Genomic DNA, 18241 nt, shown 5'->3' with positions numbered 1-18241 from the left:
CATACTAACTCGTGTATGTAATGTACTAACTCATGTAAATAACATCCTAACTTGTGTATGTAACATACTAACTCATGTAAGTAACATACTCACTCCTGCACCCCTTTCAACATTCTAATTATTTAGTTCCTCAACCTGAATGTTCATCTTTCTCACTTTCCTCCCATAATAACCATTTTCAACCATTCTGCTCTGAACCAATGATCTTCTGCTCATGACGTGTTGACCCGGAAATGTAAAGAACAATCGCCTCTCCCTGCTCAAGTCGCATCCTCAAGCGTAGACGTCGGAGTTGGAACAACATATGTTTGGCCGCGGTTTTATGGGCCAGTGGACGCAAAGGATTTTGGTGGGAAGCCAGTTGAGTCAACGGCAGAGGTGGTGGTGGATGTCAGCACAGATGACGAAAGCTGGAGAAGAAATCGGTTGAGATCATTGAGAAAAAACAAAAATATCTTCAAAATCCTTTCAAAACAATCATCCTATTGGACAGAAAGAGGAAAAGAAAATGACAATGTTGGACAAATCTCAGGGAGAACAAACAGGGTATTGAGAACTGAAGAAATGTTCAATTCCCAATCAATGCCAGACATGTTGACTTCATCCGATAAAACCATTCTGGATCAATTGAAAGACATGGGAAGATGGTGGGAGTTGTCAGATGGAGTCTCCAGTGCAGAACACAAAGAAATTAAAACCCAAAGTGTCAATGAAAACTTGGCTAGATATCTGCAAAGGCATTTAAGCAAGATGAGGGGACTTCGAAGGCGAACGGCTGACACAAACCCCAGAGGACGAGCGATCAGAAAAAGTTCCAGAAGACTATCATCTGGAACAAGCACCAGAGGACTATTATCTGGAGCAAGCTCCAGAGGACTATTGTCTGGAACAAGCTCCAGAGGACAAGTGACCCAAACAAGCTTCAATGGACTATTGTCTCGAACAAGCTCCGGAGGACTATTGGCTGGAACAAGCTCCAGAGGACAAGTGACCCAAACAAGCTTCAATGGATTATTGTCTCGAACAAGGTCCAGAGAACTATTGCGTGGAACAAGCGACAGAGGACTATTGCCTATAACAAGCTACAGAGGACGAGTGGCCGGAGCAAGACGCAGGAGGCGAGCAGCCATTCTCCACATATGCCCAACAGGAAGGGCTCAAGACCTAACAGAACATTTTATTTCATACTACAAACAGAGAGGTGAGATCAACGTGCCAAGAAAGTGAAACACCACACTGTATGTACAAGTGTGTCTGTACACATGACACTGCATGTTGAGTACTGTATCTAACTATCATTCTGAGATGCTATTCTATCTGTTATCAAATGGTAAAGTGAAAATGTGGATTCAAATAGCTTTCCTTTAGATAACTTATTCTTCATCATTTCTTCCAGATGCCAATGCAATGTACAGGATGTTCCAAAAAGACCTGGACAATGTTGATTGTGTTCACACCCCTTGACTTTTGTCACATTTTGTTGTGTTACAGCCTGAATTTAAAATGGATTAAATTAAAAAAATTTTTATCATCAATCTACACAAAATATCCCCAATGACAAACTCAAAACATGTTTTTAGAATTTATTACAAATTAATAAACAATGAAAAGCTGAAATGTCTTCCATCAATAAGTATTCAACCGCTGAATCAATACTTTGTATAAGTGCCTTTGGCAGTGATTACATCTTCGAGTGTTCTTGGGTATGTCTGTATCAGCTTTACACATCCAAATTTGGGGGTTTTCTCCCATTCTTCCTAACAGATTTGATCAAGCTCTGTCAAGTTGGATGGGGAGCGTCGGTGAACAGCAATCTTCAAGTCTTTCCACAGATTCTCAATGGGATTCTCAAGTCTGGGCTTTGGCTGGGACACTCAAGGACTTTCACGTTCTTCTTCTGAAGCCATTATTGTGTTGCTTTGGCGATATGCTTGGGGTCGTTGTCCTGTTGGAACACAAATATTCGCCGCAGTCTGAGGTGTTTTGCACTCTGAAGCAGGTTCTCCTCAAGGATTTCCCTGTATTTGGCTCCATTCATTGTTTCCTCCATCCTGACAAGTCACCCAGTCCCTGCCAATGAAAAGCATCCCAAAGCATGATTCTGCCACCACCATGCTTCACGAGAGGGATGGTGTTTGATGGGTGATGAGCTGTGCTCGGTTTCTGCTAGACATAGCGCTTTACATTTGGGCCAAAGAGTTCAATTTTCATCTCGTCAGACCACATAATCTTTTGCCTCATGCTCTGAGTCTTTCACGTGCTTTTTTCTTTGGAGTGGCTTCCATCTGGCCGCTCTCCCATAAACCCTAGATTTGTGAAGTGCTGCAGAGACTGTTGTCCTTCCAGCAGGTTCTCCCATCTCAACCAAGGAACTCTGTAGTTCTGTCAGAATGGTCACTGGGTTCTTGGTCTCCTCCTTGATCAAGGTCCTTCTTGCCCGGTTGCTCAGTTTGGTCAGACGGCCAGCTCTAGGAAGAGTCTGGGTAGTTCCATATTCTTTCCACATCCTAATGATGATGCTCACTGTGCTCTTGTGAACTGTCAACACTCTAGAAATTGTTTTATACCCTTCCACAAATCAATGCCTCCTCACAATTCCATCTCGGAGTTCTACGGACAGTTCCTTGGACTTCATGGTGGAGTTTCCGCTCTGACATGCACTATGAACCTTACACAGAAAGGTGTGTTTGTTTAGAAATCATGTCCAATCAATTGAATTGGCCACAGGTGGACACCAATCAAGTTGTAGAGACATCTCAAGGATGTTCAAAGGAAATTGGATGCACCTGAGCTCAAGTTGGAGTGTCATAGCAAGGGGTTTAATACTTATTGACTCAAGACATTTCAGCTTTTCATTTTCAATTAATTTGTAAAAATTTATAAAAACATGTTTTCACTTTGTCATTATGGGGTATTTTGTGTAGATTGGTGACAAGAAATTTAAATTGAATCTATAATTCAGGCTGTAACACAACAAAATGTAACAAAAGTCAAGGGGTATGAATAATTTCTGAAGGCACCGCATGCTTACAAACACAAATGATACAATTATAAACTAGAAAGGCACTCGGTGGAGCGCATACCTCCGCCACGTAATTAAATGCCTGATCCACGAGAACATATCAGGCCCAAAACATTTTTGAGATGTCGTGCTATTTATCGGTTGAGCACGAACTCTCAATGGCGAAGAATCAGTTCAAAAATTATCGAATTCGGATCTTCACCAAAATCGAATCATTTCTTCCTTGTCACACACCCAACAGGTCCACCAAGTTTTGTCCGAATCCATCCACAACCTTTTGAGACATCGTGCGAGATATCGTTTTTGGCCCGATCTCTCACTGGTGAAGAAACACTGAAAAAATGATCGCAGTCTGATCCGGATCCGGATCTTCACCAAAATCTAATCGGTTCGTCCTTGTCACACACCGAACCTGCCCACCACTTTTTGAGATATCCTGCACACAAACAAACAAACAAACAGACGGAAAAGGGTGAAAACATAACCTCCTTCACCTTTGGTGGTGGAGGTAATGAACAGTATAGAACAAATATATGCAGGAAAAATTACAGGAGAGATTGAGAATTGAACCTGGGTACTCTGGCAAACCAACCCAGTGCTCCACCATCTGAGATACCTGGGTGACCCACTGTTGAAGCAATGCAATTCCTCCACATATAGAAATGCCACTCTCTTCCCTCCTCTGCTTCCGGGACACTCGCTGCCAATCATAGGAGCAGCAAGGGCCTGTCCATGACAATTCCATGTCTGCTATTAATCACCATGGGGGTGGGGGGGGTGTCGTGATATAATTATAAATCTATGTATAAAAATTACAGGCCCAGACCAGGATTGGAACAGAGCACTGGTTCAGTTTGCCAGACGACCTGAGTTCAATTCCTGGTCTGGGCCTGTAATTTTTCTACATAGATTTATAATGTTTGTTCTTTCCTGTTCATTTATAATTATATTACTAGGCCCCCTGTAGTGATTAATGGTGGACATGGAATTGTCCCCCATGGTGGGAAGACAGGCCTCTCGTGAACAGGCCCTCGCTGCTTCTATGATTGGCAGCGAGTGCCCTGGAAGCAGTGTGGAGGAAGAGAATGATACCCTTTTGTTTATATGATACAGAAACTCATAAAGTTTTGTGCACTCCATCAATCCACTTCATTGTGAGCTCTGTTTGTCGCATGCAGAACATCAAGGCGGAACACGAGTTCTTGCCATGTTCGACTCGGCATGTTTGCTGCATTCGGTAAGGATCTGTGGCGAATCCTTCCAACATGTTCATGTAAATTTGTTGAGGTCACTGTATCCTCTGCAAAGCAAAACGGACACACGAAGTGATCATGGAGAAGGCCACACCATATATAGACCTCCATTGTCAGGTCAGCCAGATGACATCTGTGACTTGCTACAGGTATGATGTAAACCTCTCCGAACCTGTTTCATGGTCACGTTGTCGGCGACTAAACCATCTCCCCCATCAGGTTTCCTGGTGAGGAGGGTGTATGATACGGACACCCAGCAGGATTAAAAACAAAACCTATCAAAGGGTGGAGGAGCTCCTTGTGAACCAACAGCCATCCATATCTAGTGCCCAACTGTGTCTGCGCAAGTCCTGCAGTTGGGTTACTTTTTAAGGCGGTTGGTGGCAGAATTTGCAGTCGGGCCACTGTAAAACCCTTTGCTCTGCAAAACACAAGAAAAACACCAAAAAATTGAAAACCCATTCCGTGGGAGTACCTTCTGTGCAGCTGTCCTCTGCAGGGTAGGCCCCCAGGTGATTGGATTGGGCCAAAGCCTTCAGGACGCCGACTCTGACGACAGGAGGAAAACCAAGGGGTAACCATCCTGGGTCAGATTGTGGTAGTGTGTGTCAGGGTGGTGCTGAGGTGTCGTCCACCAGAGGGCGGTCTCCTTAGGTGAACCTGAGGCGGTCCCTTTGGGTGGGTGCCTGGAATGTGCTATCCTGAAGAGAGGATGATGATCACCTGTCTCTGTTATCATCTGAGCTCAAGCGTTTGAACATCATTATTGCAGCACTCTCTGAGGTTCGGAGACCGAATAGTGGCGAGATCATGGTGGGTGGTTATTGGTCTGGTCGCTCTGATGGTTACCATGCCCAAGGAGTTGCTGTAGCTGTGTCCAATAAGCTGACTCCAATGATAATTGAGGTAACACCGGTCAACGAGTGTATTATGAGACAAACGATTCCTCACTCCTTGGGTGTCATTTCCCTGGTCTCTGTATATGCTCCGACTGAGGTGAGTGATTTCACTGTGAAGGACGCATTCTTTGCCACACTAGAGTCTGTGATTCATCAGTGCCCCAGGTGAGAAACTCTTCTTGTCTTGGGGGATTTCAATGCATCGACTGGAACTGATGGGGATGGTTATGAGACGTGTGTTGGTCCCCATGAGTCTGGAACTGTGAAACTGAACAGCACGAAGTTCCTTGACTTTGCAAGAAGTCATGGACTCAGGGTGGCTGGTTTATGGTTTCAGCGCCTACAGGCTCAACACTGGACTTGTAGTCCAACGCTGGTCATGTGGCAGGGGGATTGACCACGTGCTTGTTGATGATCACTGGAGGATGATCCAGAACTGTAGGGTCTACCAGAGTGCTCATTTCCTCAATTCCGACCACATGCTTGTTGTCGCAACTCTGAAGTTGCAACTTAAATCCGGGAGAATGGCACCCTCCAAGCCTGGGCTGGATGTTGGCAAGCTCAAGGATGAGAGGGTAGCTGAGGAGTTTACTAACAGGTTGAGTGGGGATTTGGGGGGTCTGGGTGGTTTTGGAAATCATGAAGAGTTGTTGTTGAGTAACTTCAAGACCACCATCCTTGATGTTGCCTGTGGATGTCATGGAACTTACCGTAGGATGAAGAATAATATTTTTTGCTCAAGGGACACTGGATACCATTGGCCAGAGATGCAGGGCCCAGCTCAATGGCAGAGCTGAGCTGTTCAGGGAGTTGAGGTGTAAAACTGTACGTGCGCTAAGGGTGGACAAGGAGGCCTATGTATGAGGAATCTGTGAGAGGGTAGAGAATCACCTGTGGTCAAGTGATTCTCGTCCTGCTTACAATGGAATTTGCGCATTGCGTTCCTCAAAGCCCATCCCTTGGTGTATTGCAGTTAGAGCGGAGGGTGGTGGGATCTTGACAGAGGAGTCCGAAGTGTAGGCCCGCTGGCCGGGTTACTTTGAGCGGCTGTATCTGACTGATCCACCAGCTGTGGAGTTGGATGTCGGGGGTGTTACTATCCCTATTGCTGACCCTCCAATCAACTGTGATCCACCTTCATTTGTGGAAACACAGGCTGCGGTGAATCGGTTGAAATGGGGTAAAGTTCCTGGGATCTGTGGGGTCCATGCTGAACTTCTCAAGGCTGGTGGAAATGCTGTACTCATGTCGTTGCATGAAGAGCTGTGCTCTGCCTGGAACACAGGCATCATCCCAACTGACTGGAAGAGGGGCCTTGTTGTCCCACTCTGGAAAGGGAAGGGTGATCTCCAAGACTGCAACAACTACTGAGGGGTGGTGCTGCTCTCGGTGCCAGGCAAGGTCTTTGCTCAGATAAATCTTGATAGGGTTCGCCACCATCTGCTTGAGCACCAGCACCCAAAGCAGTCAGGCTTTACACCAAAGAGGTCAACGATTGACCGTATCCTTGCCCTTAGGGTCCTTACCGAATGCAGACGAGGGCTTTTGGCAGGGGCTGCTTGCAGCTTATGGTGATCTCTGCAAAGCGTTCGATTCAGTGAATTGGGATGCCCTCTGGAGGATTCTTGGTCTTTGTGGGGTGCCATCAAAACTGATCAATCTGATGTCTGAAATATCCTCTGGTCCTGTGACCAGAGTGTGCTGTGAGATGTGGTGATACCATTTCAGAATTATTACCTCCGTCACCGAAGGTGAAGGAGGTTTTGTTTTCACCTCTTTCTGTCTGTTTGTCCATTTGTTTGTTTGTGTGGAGGATATCTCAAAAAGTTGCGGACGGATCTGGATGAAATTTTGTGGACTGGTTCGGTGTGTGACAAGGAAGAAATGTTCAGATTTTGATGAAGATCCGGATATCGATTTGGCAACTATAAATTTTAAGTGATTCCTCACCATTGAGAGATCGGGCCAAAAATGATATGTAGCACGATATCTCAAAAAGTTTCGAACGCATTTCAATGAAACTTGGTGGACATGTTCGGTGTGTGACAAGGAAGAATTGGTTGGATTTTGGTGAAGACCCGAATGCGGATCTGGATACGAGAATTGAATTTTAAAAGTGATTCTTCACCATTGAGAGACTGGGCCAAAATGATGCAGTTACTGTATAGCAGTGGTTCGCAACCTGTGGTACGCGAGGGCCTTCCAGGTGGTTTGCGAGCACTTTCGGGCTCAACCTTTAAAAAAATGATTTGGCCTGATACATCTGGGAACCCTGACACACACTCGGCACTGGCAGTTATCCCGTTGCCTCCATACTGTGAATGTGTAGGTGTCTTAGCACTCGTCTGTGTTTCCCTTCACTTGTTATTATATTGTATCTTTATTTTTTATTTATTTCTAGATTTCCGATGTGCTGTGAGCAAAGTTATGCCCCGCATCGACTAGGTGGTGGAGAAGAAACAGATGCAGCCCTCGCATTAAATTTTGTTCTTTGTTGACAGTTAGTTCATTTGTGTGTTCTACTTGTGAATAAATTGATATCTTATCGAATTGAGTTTTTCTGGAACCAGGTGGTACGCGGCGACGGTATGGGACCTGCAAGTGGTACTTGATCAGAAAAAGGTTGGGAACCATTGCTGTATAGCATGATATTTCAAAAATGTATTGGGCCCGATTTGTTTTTATCCCCCGCCGCGTGGCGGAAGGGGGATATTGTTGTGGATCAGTCATTACGTGGTGGAGGTATGCGCTCTACCCAGTGCCCTGCTCGTTTCCAGTTGTTACTGGCGTTTGTCGGGGGTGTGTTCTGGTCCCCACAATTTTCAGTGCTTGTACGGACTGGATTCTGCGGTGGATGTCTGAGAGACCAAGCTGTGGTGCGTCGTTTGGGAATGTCAAGATCTCTGACCTTGATTTCGCAGATGATGCAGTCATCTTTGCGGAGACTCTGGATATCCTTTTGGGGGGGCCTCGAGGTGCTGAATGAGGAGTTGGAGCCATTCGGATTACGTATTTCCTGGGTCAAAACTAAGATCCAGGCTTTCAATGCCATCTTGGATGCTGATATCTTGTCTGTACCTGTTTGTGGTGAGGATGTTGAGGTCACAGAGAGATTCACTTACCTTGGCAGTGATATTCATGTCTCTGCTGGCTGTGAGCCAGAGGTTAGTGGATGTCTGGGTCGGGCCTGGGTAGTCATGGATTCACTGGATCATGGGGTGTGGCGCTGTCAGTGCCTGTGCGGGAGGAAGAAAGTCCGAATCCTCAGGTCCTTGGTGCTTCCAGTCTTGCCCTATGAGTGTGAGACTTGGACTCTGGCCAGGGATCTGAGAAGGAGACTTAATTCCTTTGGTACCAGGTCTCTTCGGAGAATCCTTGGCTATCGCTGGTCGGACTTTGTGTCCAATGAGCGGTTGCTGAGAGAGACTCAAATGATATTTGTTACCTGCATAGTCCGTGAGCGTCAACTGTGGCAATACGGACATGTGACTCGTTTTCCTGATGCTGATCCTGCTCACCAGATTCTCTCAGCGAGGGAGCCTCGTGAGTAGAGGAGGCAAATGGACCGACCACGTGCCTCATGGTTGCCGCAGTTTGATCAGCATCTCAAGGAGATGGGGATGGGCCAGGCATCTGCCGGGGGATGGCCAGACGGAGGCCCCTGGCGTACTGGTGGAAAGTGGATGCAGCGACGCGTTGCTCCGGCACATGCTCCCATACCTGACCTGACCTGAATGTCGCGTATGTATTCAATGACCACATGGGGGTTTTCAGAGCACCAGATCCTCAAATTGTGCTGGTTGACCTTCCCCAATGAATGAAAGCAAGCTTCTTCTGTGAACATGATCTTTTCAGGTAATCTTCATCATCCTCTACGTGATTGAGAATTTCCAAAGCAAACGTGTTGTGTTTTGGTCCGTCATTTGGTTTGAGTTCCTGCAGAATCTGCACTTAATCAGCATAAAGCTTCAGTCTTTTTTGAAAAATCCTGTGTACAGCTGTGGTTGGCAGTCAGTTCTCTGGATGTGTGTCAAATTGATTTTCTGGGACTTTGTTGAAATGATTCACGCACTCGTTCAATGTCTGCTGCACTTGTGCTTGGTCAACTGGTACTTTTCTGTTTCTGACAACTTCCAGTCTCTTTACACCTCTTGTACCACTCTCTGATACTCATCAGCGATGGTGGATTCCTTCCATACCTTGTACGGAAATAACGCTGAACTTGCATGTCACATCTGTTCTTGTTAAACCATTTGACGAACTGAGCTTTCTCCTGTGGAGTCGCCATTTTCTTTTCCATGAAACCAACAGACCTGAAAATAAAGAAAACTTTATGAGTTTCTCTATCATATAAACCAAAGGGTATCATTGTGTCATTTGTGGTCCTAGATATATGAACAACCAAATTTGTCCAGGTCTTTTTTGGAATACCCTGTATATTGTGGCAGTTCTACGAGGTTGTGGTACATTCAAACAATGAACATTTTGGTTTGTGTAAATGTACTTGTGTGTGTTTGTCTATTTTTGTTTGCATAGGTACATTGTGTCCATGTATGTTTCCTCTCCAGTGTGCCAAGATTCCGTATGGGAAGCTTTCCAGGTGTTCTGGGATAGAATCCCAAGTTCTGCAGAGTTCTCAGCTGCTGTGACCAGTTGCACTTCAGGTGAGCGAGGTCCACTGGAGTTGGGAAAGGTCCTTTCCAGCACGCAAGAGCACCGGGACCTTGTCAAACATGTGAGTGAGGACCACATCAGTCTTGTTTTTTTCTGTTGGGATTTCAGTTTTTTATCATTAGTATATATATGAAGTGGACTGGGATCTGGAACCGAATGTATGAAGTGGACTGGGACCTAGAACATTATGTTTGAAGTGGACTGGGACCTGGAGGCTTACCTTTCAAGTGGACTCGGACCTGGACCATTAAGGCTGAACTTGACTGAGATCTGATACATTGTATCTGAAGTAGCCTGGGACTTGGAACCTTGTGACTGAAGTGGACCAAGACCTGGAGCCTTATGTCTAAAGTGGACTGGGACCTGGAACCTTGTGTCTGAAGTGGACTAAGACCTGGAGGCTTATGTTTCAAGAGGATTGGGACCTCAATCCTTATGACTGAAGTGGACTAGGACCTGATACCTTGTGTCTGGGGTGGACTGGGACCTGTAACATTTTGTCTGAAGTAGACTAGGACCTTGAGTGTTACGTCTGAAGTTGACTGGGACCTGGAACCTCGTGTCAGAAGTGTACTGGGACTGAGAATGTTATGTTTGAAGTGGACCAAGACCTGGCACCTTATGCCTGACCTGCATTGAGGCCTGTTACCTTGTGTCTGAAGTGGACTGGGACCTGGAACCTTACATCTGAAGTGGACTGGAACCTAATGCCTGAAGTAGACTGGGACTTAGAACCTTGTGTCCTAAATGGACTGGGACCTGCAGCCTGTATCTGAAGTGGGTTGGCACTTGTAGCTTTGTGTCCTAAATGGACTGACACCTGGAGCCTTGTGTCTGAAGTGAACTAAGACCCAGAGACTTACGTTTCAAGTGGACTCAGACCTGGAGCCTTGTGTCTGAAGTGGACTGGGACCTGGAGTGTTGTGTTTGAAGTGGACTAGGACCTGGAACCTTAGACTAAAGTGGTGGTGGTGGTGGTGGTGGTGGTGGTGGCGGTGGTGTTGTTGGTGTTGTTGATAATTTGCCCTTGTCTTTTTTTTATTTTTTTACAGCTTTTGGTCTCTCTCAAAATCAAAGGAGCTGGGTGAGAGATCTAATATTTTCCAAACCATTATCACGAATCACATAATCATACATTGATTTATGTATTGGAATGGAACACAATAACCTGTGAACACCATATGGTCCACTCTTTTTTGATATTCGTGAATGTCATTACACACGTTCATGCTTTTAGGTCTCAAACTCACCTTTGAGCTCTCGGGTTTGTTTGAGCACAGGTTTGTGTGACCTTGTGTAAACTGAGCACAGATACATGCAACCCCTTGTACACCGAGCACAGATACACATGACCGAGTGTGGTTGTGCATGAGCTCGTGTAAACTTCCACTCTGGTGATTCAATGAACACCCCATCCCTCGGATGAACATTAAACCACTTGGCCGATTATCGTCTGGACGTTTAAAAGACCTTGTGATACCTTTCATGAGTAGGTCCTTGTGTACTGGTGCTCCCTGGCCACATTTTTGAAATTCTTAAGAAATGGTAACCTGTTTCCACACTTGATGACAAATGGTTAGTTAGTTAACCATCAAATAAGAATTTTAACCACAGGATAGCTCTTATTCTGGGGTTAAATTATCTGAGTTTTGAGCAACCGGGAGAGGGAGTTCAGTCATCAAGCAGCTAGCTAAAGCCATTACTGTTGTGTTGGCGATTGCTCCACCCTTTGCACCTGCTTTGTGTATGCGTGCAGTCACTCAGGAGATGGGCCTTGTACCGAGTGGTGTTATGTGACTAAACCTCCATGTGAGAAACCTGACCTTCTGGTATTATTGGCGTGTTGGCAGACATCTGGCAGGCGACAAGACAACATTTCAGTTTTCAGTCAACAGGTGCTCATTTTTTTTGAACAGGCCAATATCAGGCTTGAGCCAGATGAACACCCAGAAGACCTGTTCCAGCAGTTGACTACCTTCTTTGAAGATAATCTCCTGACGGGTGATTGTGGCATCACCCACCACGGGGAGGCTATCACAACAGATGAGGATGTGACCCCATCTCTTGAGAACACAGTTGTATGCTTGTGGCTGTCACTCATAAACCCTTCCCTTCCCCAGATCGTCAAGCAGAAATATGGTGCCGAACTTCGCAACCGCTCACTGGCTTCACTCAAGCCTGAAATCTCGCAGGCATTGTCATCTCTCCAAGAAGAGTGACACACAATTGATGACAGTAGAGCCATGTGTATCCCCGGCGGCTTCAACTTCAGAGCCAGTACACTCAGTCGTACTGTACACTTCTGTGTACAGCCAATACACTTCTGTGTCCTATGCAAAGCAGCCGGGAGATCCTACAACACGCACAATCTGTCTGATTGCCGTTTCTTCCAGGACAGTGACAAGCAATCCATTGGTCGATCCCAACTAGTTGCTGGTGATGACTGATGCATACGAGACTCCAATGTCTGATGAGTACAACACCCCTTAAACAGCTCGCCGTGATGAGCACCCTCTGTCCAGCTGTAGAGTGAATGTCATCCAATCTCCGGTTTTGAACACATTCTAAAAGCACTATCCTGTCACACTTGCAGTCGACACCGGGGCCACGGCCAATTTGATCCGTGCCTCCGCAGCTAAGACTTAGAATCTACCAATCCATCCAGCCTCTTAGATGGCTCAGCATGCGGGTGGTGGTACCCCACTCAATGTCATCAGTGAAGTACACTGCAATTTGTCAAGAGGGGGTCGAGAGTTCCGACCTGATGCCTTAGTTGTCAAGCAACTTGATGTGGGAGTGCTTGCTGGCAATCCATTTTTGGAAATAACGACATTACCATGCGACCTTCAAAGAGGCACTCATCATTAAAGGTGATGATTCTGTCGAGTAAGGCTCGCACAGTAAGTCGGCACAGTGAAATACCCTTACCATTGGCCAGACGCACCCAAGCTTTCTTACTTCGTAATCCTCACAAGACTGTTCTCCTACCCGGAGAATACGTCGAACTACACACTCCTGCCGGCACTCAGCCAGACACTGCATGGGGCGATAGAACCATGTTTGGACAGTCATGCCAACACACTCGTCAAGCCTGAATAAGCATGGCCAACTCAATAAATTTGTTCAATCAGCAGGGCCATGCGTGTCACTAACAAGACTGATTCACCTGTACTGGTCAATTGCAGCGAAAATGTCTGCCAGGCAAGGGTGACTTTTCTTGTCAGTGACGCATACGGGGACAACATTCTTATGAGTGCTGGTACCAACGCAACACCAGCTCCTCCATTCTCAGCCAGTGTCTCCTTGATCCCTACCTGCCAACCAAATTGTACAATCAGTTTCACCAAATCAATGAGGCCGACACCAATGTAATTAATCCTTAGATCTTCAAGTATAATGTGGCTAGTGACAACGTCGATGCCTTTGTCAATAGGACCAATGCTACCTCCACAGAGAAAGGGGAGACTTCCCCAATACAACAAGAACAACTTGTACGAATTGCAAGACAAGCTTGATGAAATGGAGGCTGCAAGCGCCGTGGCTAAGCCCAAGCACGTCAACGTTCGCAAAGAGTATCGAAACCCTTATGAGGAAGCCAAGGTAGTGCAGTGCAGTAAACCCCAACCCTCCCTGATGCCAAATGTTGACAGTGTGCTGTGACAGATTGCAAAATGGCAGTGTATCATTGCCACAGATCTTGTAATTGCCTTCTCTCAGACCCTGTTATCTCATGACTCCATGAAGTTCTGTGGTGTCGTAACCCCGTATAATGGAATCCACGTCTACACGAGGGCAGCGATGGGGATTCCCGGCTCAGAGATTTGCATTGAGGAGCTCATCTCTCGGGTCTTGTGCAAGCTTATCCAGGATGGCAGTCGCTAAAATGGCTGCCGATCTGTGCATAGGTGGTGATACACCTGAGAGACTGAGAGTGCTCTGAACAAATGGTGCCGAGTCTTCGCTGCGTTACAACAGAACAACTTGTGACTGTCGGCGGCGAAGACTTGTTTGTTCAAGGTCAACAACAATACTGGGATGGATATGGCATGATGGAACATTAACTGCAAGCCCCCACAAGGTTGCTAGCCTGGCTGCAACCCTCAGGTGTTTAACACAAGCTGTCAAATATGCAAGTTTCTCAAGGAAATGGAGGCCTCCGTTGTGCATGGTCTCTCTCTCAGTGAAGTGCTGGATGGCACAGCGAGAATGGCGCTTATTGGCCGCGTCGCCTGGCATGCTACTCAGCTGAAGTGTCCTGACCTAAGACGTGCCCATTATCACCTAACCCGAGGTACTTGCCCATCTCAAACGTTTACAAAGGTGGGGGACATGAAGAGGTACCTCAGAGTAGTGACTGTAGCCAACAATAGCCTCCTCGTCATCAGGAACAACCAGCTATTCCAGCCCTTTCATGATTGGATCATGATCCCCACTCAGTGATTGATGGGCTGCTGACTGCTTTGCACGTCAGGTTCAACCACCCATCGATACACCAAATTAAGCATGCCTTCAACAGGTACTTTTTTGCCTTAACGTTGACAGGGCCACTGTCTCCTCGTCATGTCACCAGTGCTAGTAAATATAGTATCTGCCTGTGCGTCCACATCCCCAGTCATCTACTGAGCCACCCACTGTTGTCGGGCCATTGTATGCCGCAAATGTAATGTGTAGGTATCGCCAGCATATATTTGTCCTCCGAGAGACCGTATCCCCCCCCCCTACACATGAACGGGGCTTAGTGACGGTGAAAGACATGATCAGCTATGCAACGCTGTCCTCACAATGTGTGCGGAGCTACGCCCACTGGGAGATAGCCCCATCACCATACGGATTGATCCCACACTTGGATTTGTTGACTTGGTTAATGATTTCACATTGAAAAGGCATGGCATCCATTTACGGGTCGGCCAAACCAAAAGCTGTAATAAAAATCCGGTGGCTGAGCGAGCTATTGAAGAGTTGGGTCTGGAATGCTTACGCTTGTCCCCAGAGGGTGGTCCTATATCTAAAGTTACTTTAGTCTGAGCTACAGGCAACATGAATCAACATATACGCAGAGATGGCCTCTCCGTTGTAGAGGTCTGGGCTCAACGGGACCAACTCACTGGCAAGCAGTTACCCGGTATCAGATAGACAGTTAATTTCCAACTAGAATATGAGCAGGAAGGACAACCACGCTCCAAGCACGAGTGTGAAGTCTCGTGATCACTCTACTACTGCCATCAACCGCTTTGATGTCAGTGACCTCGTCTTCCTCAAGGGTGACAGAGACAAATGCAAAGCTCGTGGCAAGTATATGGTGACGTGGATTTCTCATGACAATGAATGGTGCCAAATCAGAAAATTTACCTCTTCTCAGTTTCGAAGCAAAGCCGATGATGAGTATGCGACTGCTATCCTGTTGTGTCGACATTAATAGGTCAGGCCCCTCACCGCCCTGTTCGAGGCTGGGATGTAAATTCGGAGCCCGAGTCAGCTTCTGAGCCTACGTCGCCACACCATCTCCCACATGACACACCAGGCTCTGTCGTCCATCTCACAACAGGAGGTCTCATGGGATACAGTGTGTCCTGACCTGTCGGATTTCGTTATGCTCTCCACACCACCAGAAGCTATTATTGGACCACCATATACACCCACTGCTGGCAACTCTACTGCTGAACCAGATGGTCTGAAGGAGGCTGCTTCTCCACCATCGAGCAGGTCGGCCCATTCACGCTGCCCTCCGGCATGGCAGTGCAGTGATGAGTCGCTCGTGGAGTCGAGTGAAGGACGAAGCCAACTCGTGTCATTGGTTTTATTCCATTTAGTCTTTGTTACAAGTGCCTGTAGTACCTCTCACAACATCGTCTACTTCCCTGGAGCTTTAACATGATTTCTAGGAAGTGTTGTTTTCACACTGTGATGTTGTATCTCTTCCAGGTGTAGTTCGTGTTAGCCAGCACGCGCGAAGTGAAATGCAGGGTGAAGCAATCGGTCGCATATGTACGTGTCTGCATTTAATCGAGGGTGTACATCAAAAACCATTCAACGGAGTAAATTTAAACTTTACCACATGTCACATGACCATTTGATATAGCTCATATTGCGTGTACATCGAAAAACATGTTACCTGAATAGAACTCCGTGTGAGAAACCTGATCTTTTGGTATTATTGGTGCAGCGTTCGCCAAGCCAGCCGTTCCTTATCAACGGTTTCAAACGGAGTGCTTGCTTGGGTGCTTAAGCCATTTTGCGAGCACTCCACAAGAAACTTGTTCAGTGAACATAGCTCAGGTGTATTATACACGAGCTCGGTAGGTCGCAGGGTTGTTACTGGCCACGGCTTCATGATGGTTCGTTTGTTTAACTGTTTGCACGAGTTACGGTTCCTGCGTTAACACGAATGTCGCACCACGTGCAGCAGATCCGTATGTCGTGCTGTGACCAGGTTGGTGTGAATGTGAAACTGACACAACAAAAGTGGACATACAGGGGGGGACCAGTTGGGAAGTTGAAGTGTTTGGCAGGAGCGGAAGTGAACGTGGATCTGGGTAATTAAAGGGTGCTTTGTGCATGGCGTATTGACACGCACACCTTCTGGATTGTATCCGGTAACCATGAGGGAAAAGTGAAAGGATCCAGGGTACAACACAGGATTGATGAGCTGAGTGGTCTTTTACGATGTATGATTGACATTGCACGTCTTTGCACCGCGAAGGTCCAGCAGAAAAGGTGACTGTGCAGAGGAGGTTCCACCGCGACCACATTCACCTGGCGAGACAGGTACGGGTGGCTCGGCTTATGAGTTTACAAGCTTTGTGTGTGAAGTTGAAAATGGATGACGTAATCGAAGTGTCGAACCAGAATGATATATAATTCACGATGGTGGATCAAAGGTTGGGAGTTTGACCGGTTTTATTTATTTATTTTAACGCGATAGCACTGCATCTGAGAAGCCATAATTGATAATTGTTATTAACTGTTGACTCAAAGTTCAATTTGTTCTACTTACCACGAGTGCAATCAATAAGAAGGAACTCGAGACGTATATCTGAGCATGAAACCGAGTCTCAAATCTAATGTAAGGAATTCCGAGGAACTCCAATTGCTGTTCATGGACGTCAGTGTCATTGGTAACGTGGCCCTGCAGTTGGACCTGCAGGAGGCGTTTCCACTGCTGGGACTGAACCGGGACCTGGTCCAATATCGCTCTCCAATGAGATCTCGTGCCAAAGCTCCGGTTCCTGCCCGGTAAGTCCACTGTCCTGCCTTGTAATTGTTGTTTTCTGGGGTTTTATAAGGCAGTCAAACACCGTGTGGGGCCCCTCTGCCGCAATTGATACTGATACAAGAAAAAAAAAACATTTTTAAAAAATGTAAAAACAGAGGGATGAAATATCAAAAAAAACAACAAACAAGGAAGGAATGACATCACATTGCGATCCCTCTATGCTTTTACATTTTTTTTTTAAATGTTTGTTTTTTTTCTTGTTTCTGCAAAAAAAAATTGCAAGTAATAAAATGCTTAATGTTTTATATATTTTGGAATGGATTAAATCCAACGATGTTGTTAAATTCAGCACTCTTCCCCTCAATCCTGCCTTTTGTCTCAGCCCACTATGTGGATTACCACCACTGAACTGAAAATAAATGGAATGCTCATTGTCATTCACAACACAGAGCCCGGTGTGGCTACCGGATGCCATCTTGGTTGGCACTCGATACTGGGTGAAGGTGATTATTTCCGTCATCTGTTTGCATGCAATTTAGGACGAAAAACGATCGTGTTTTTTTCACCTTTTGTACGATATTTTCCAGTTGTAAACTTATCATAGTAACTATAGCACTTTCCTTTTCACCATTTTCGAGAACAAATATTGTTTGCTTGAGAGGGTGAAGAACTCGGGGTGTTTTAAGGAAGCTTGCAAAGATCAAGTCTGCCCGTTTATTTCTTTTTTTTAGTCAAAAATGAAAACGTGAATTAACCTGTCGTTTTAGGAGCGTCTCGCGTAGCGAACGCTGCTCCAAGAGAGCTCGGCGTTATCCTTATTATTATTATTATTCTTCTTCTTCTTGTGAAGACAAAACCTTTATATTCGGACTCAGCTCCTTTACATTAGACGATCCGGATCTCCTTAAATACTGAGCACTTGTACACATCCTCGCATTGAGGGTGCCTTTTGAGAGCGTCTATCATGAACTTTTAAATATATTCGGACATTTGCTTTAAAGTTTCGAAAAGTTCACATTACTATTTAAAGATTATTCCATTTAATAAATTGTAATTTCGTAAATACGTAAATACACTATGACGGGTCTCGCTATTGGCTTAATCAAGGCACGTGACAAAATATCGGAAGTTTTTTTTTTTTTTTTTTTTTTAGCCGACAAAACCCTTTAGGCCGCTGCTC

General features: G+C 45.9%; 1 protein-coding gene across 1 annotated transcript; it reads left to right on the top strand.

Moving 5' to 3' along the window:
- Window positions 1-326: 326 nt before the first annotated feature.
- LOC147011314 (uncharacterized) lies at window positions 327-17600 on the top strand. Its single transcript, XM_085857978.1, has 6 exons — window positions 327-1201; window positions 9743-9909; window positions 10901-10932; window positions 16549-16613; window positions 16981-17102; window positions 17511-17600. The coding sequence occupies exons 1-6, from the start codon at window positions 565-567 to the stop codon at window positions 17598-17600; spliced, it is 1113 nt and encodes a 370-aa protein (XP_085714104.1). The 5' UTR covers window positions 327-564.
- The last annotated feature ends 641 nt before the right edge of the window (window positions 17601-18241 follow it).

This window comes from Eptatretus burgeri, chromosome 15 (assembly GCF_056783735.1).
Source record: "Eptatretus burgeri isolate ZD-2024b chromosome 15, Ebu_testis_v1, whole genome shotgun sequence".
Taxonomy (NCBI): domain Eukaryota; kingdom Metazoa; phylum Chordata; class Myxini; order Myxiniformes; family Myxinidae; genus Eptatretus; species Eptatretus burgeri.
The sequence above is the reverse complement of the archived record's forward strand: the minus strand, read 5'-3'. Positions and strand labels throughout refer to the sequence as shown.

What these genes read in the sequence shown, in the direction of transcription:
- LOC147011314 (XM_085857978.1), top strand. Translation starts at nt 565, where the DNA reads ATGTTCAATTCCCAATCAATGCCAGACATGTTGACTTCATCCGATAAA. An exon ending in TTCATACTACAAACAGAGAG is followed by an intron (nt 1,202 to 9,742) that starts GTGAGATCAACG and finishes TTTCCTCTCCAG; the next exon opens with TGTGCCAAGATTCCGTATGG. An exon ending in CTCAAAATCAAAGGAGCTGG is followed by an intron (nt 10,933 to 16,548) that starts GTGAGAGATCTA and finishes TGCACCGCGAAG; the next exon opens with GTCCAGCAGAAAAGGTGACT.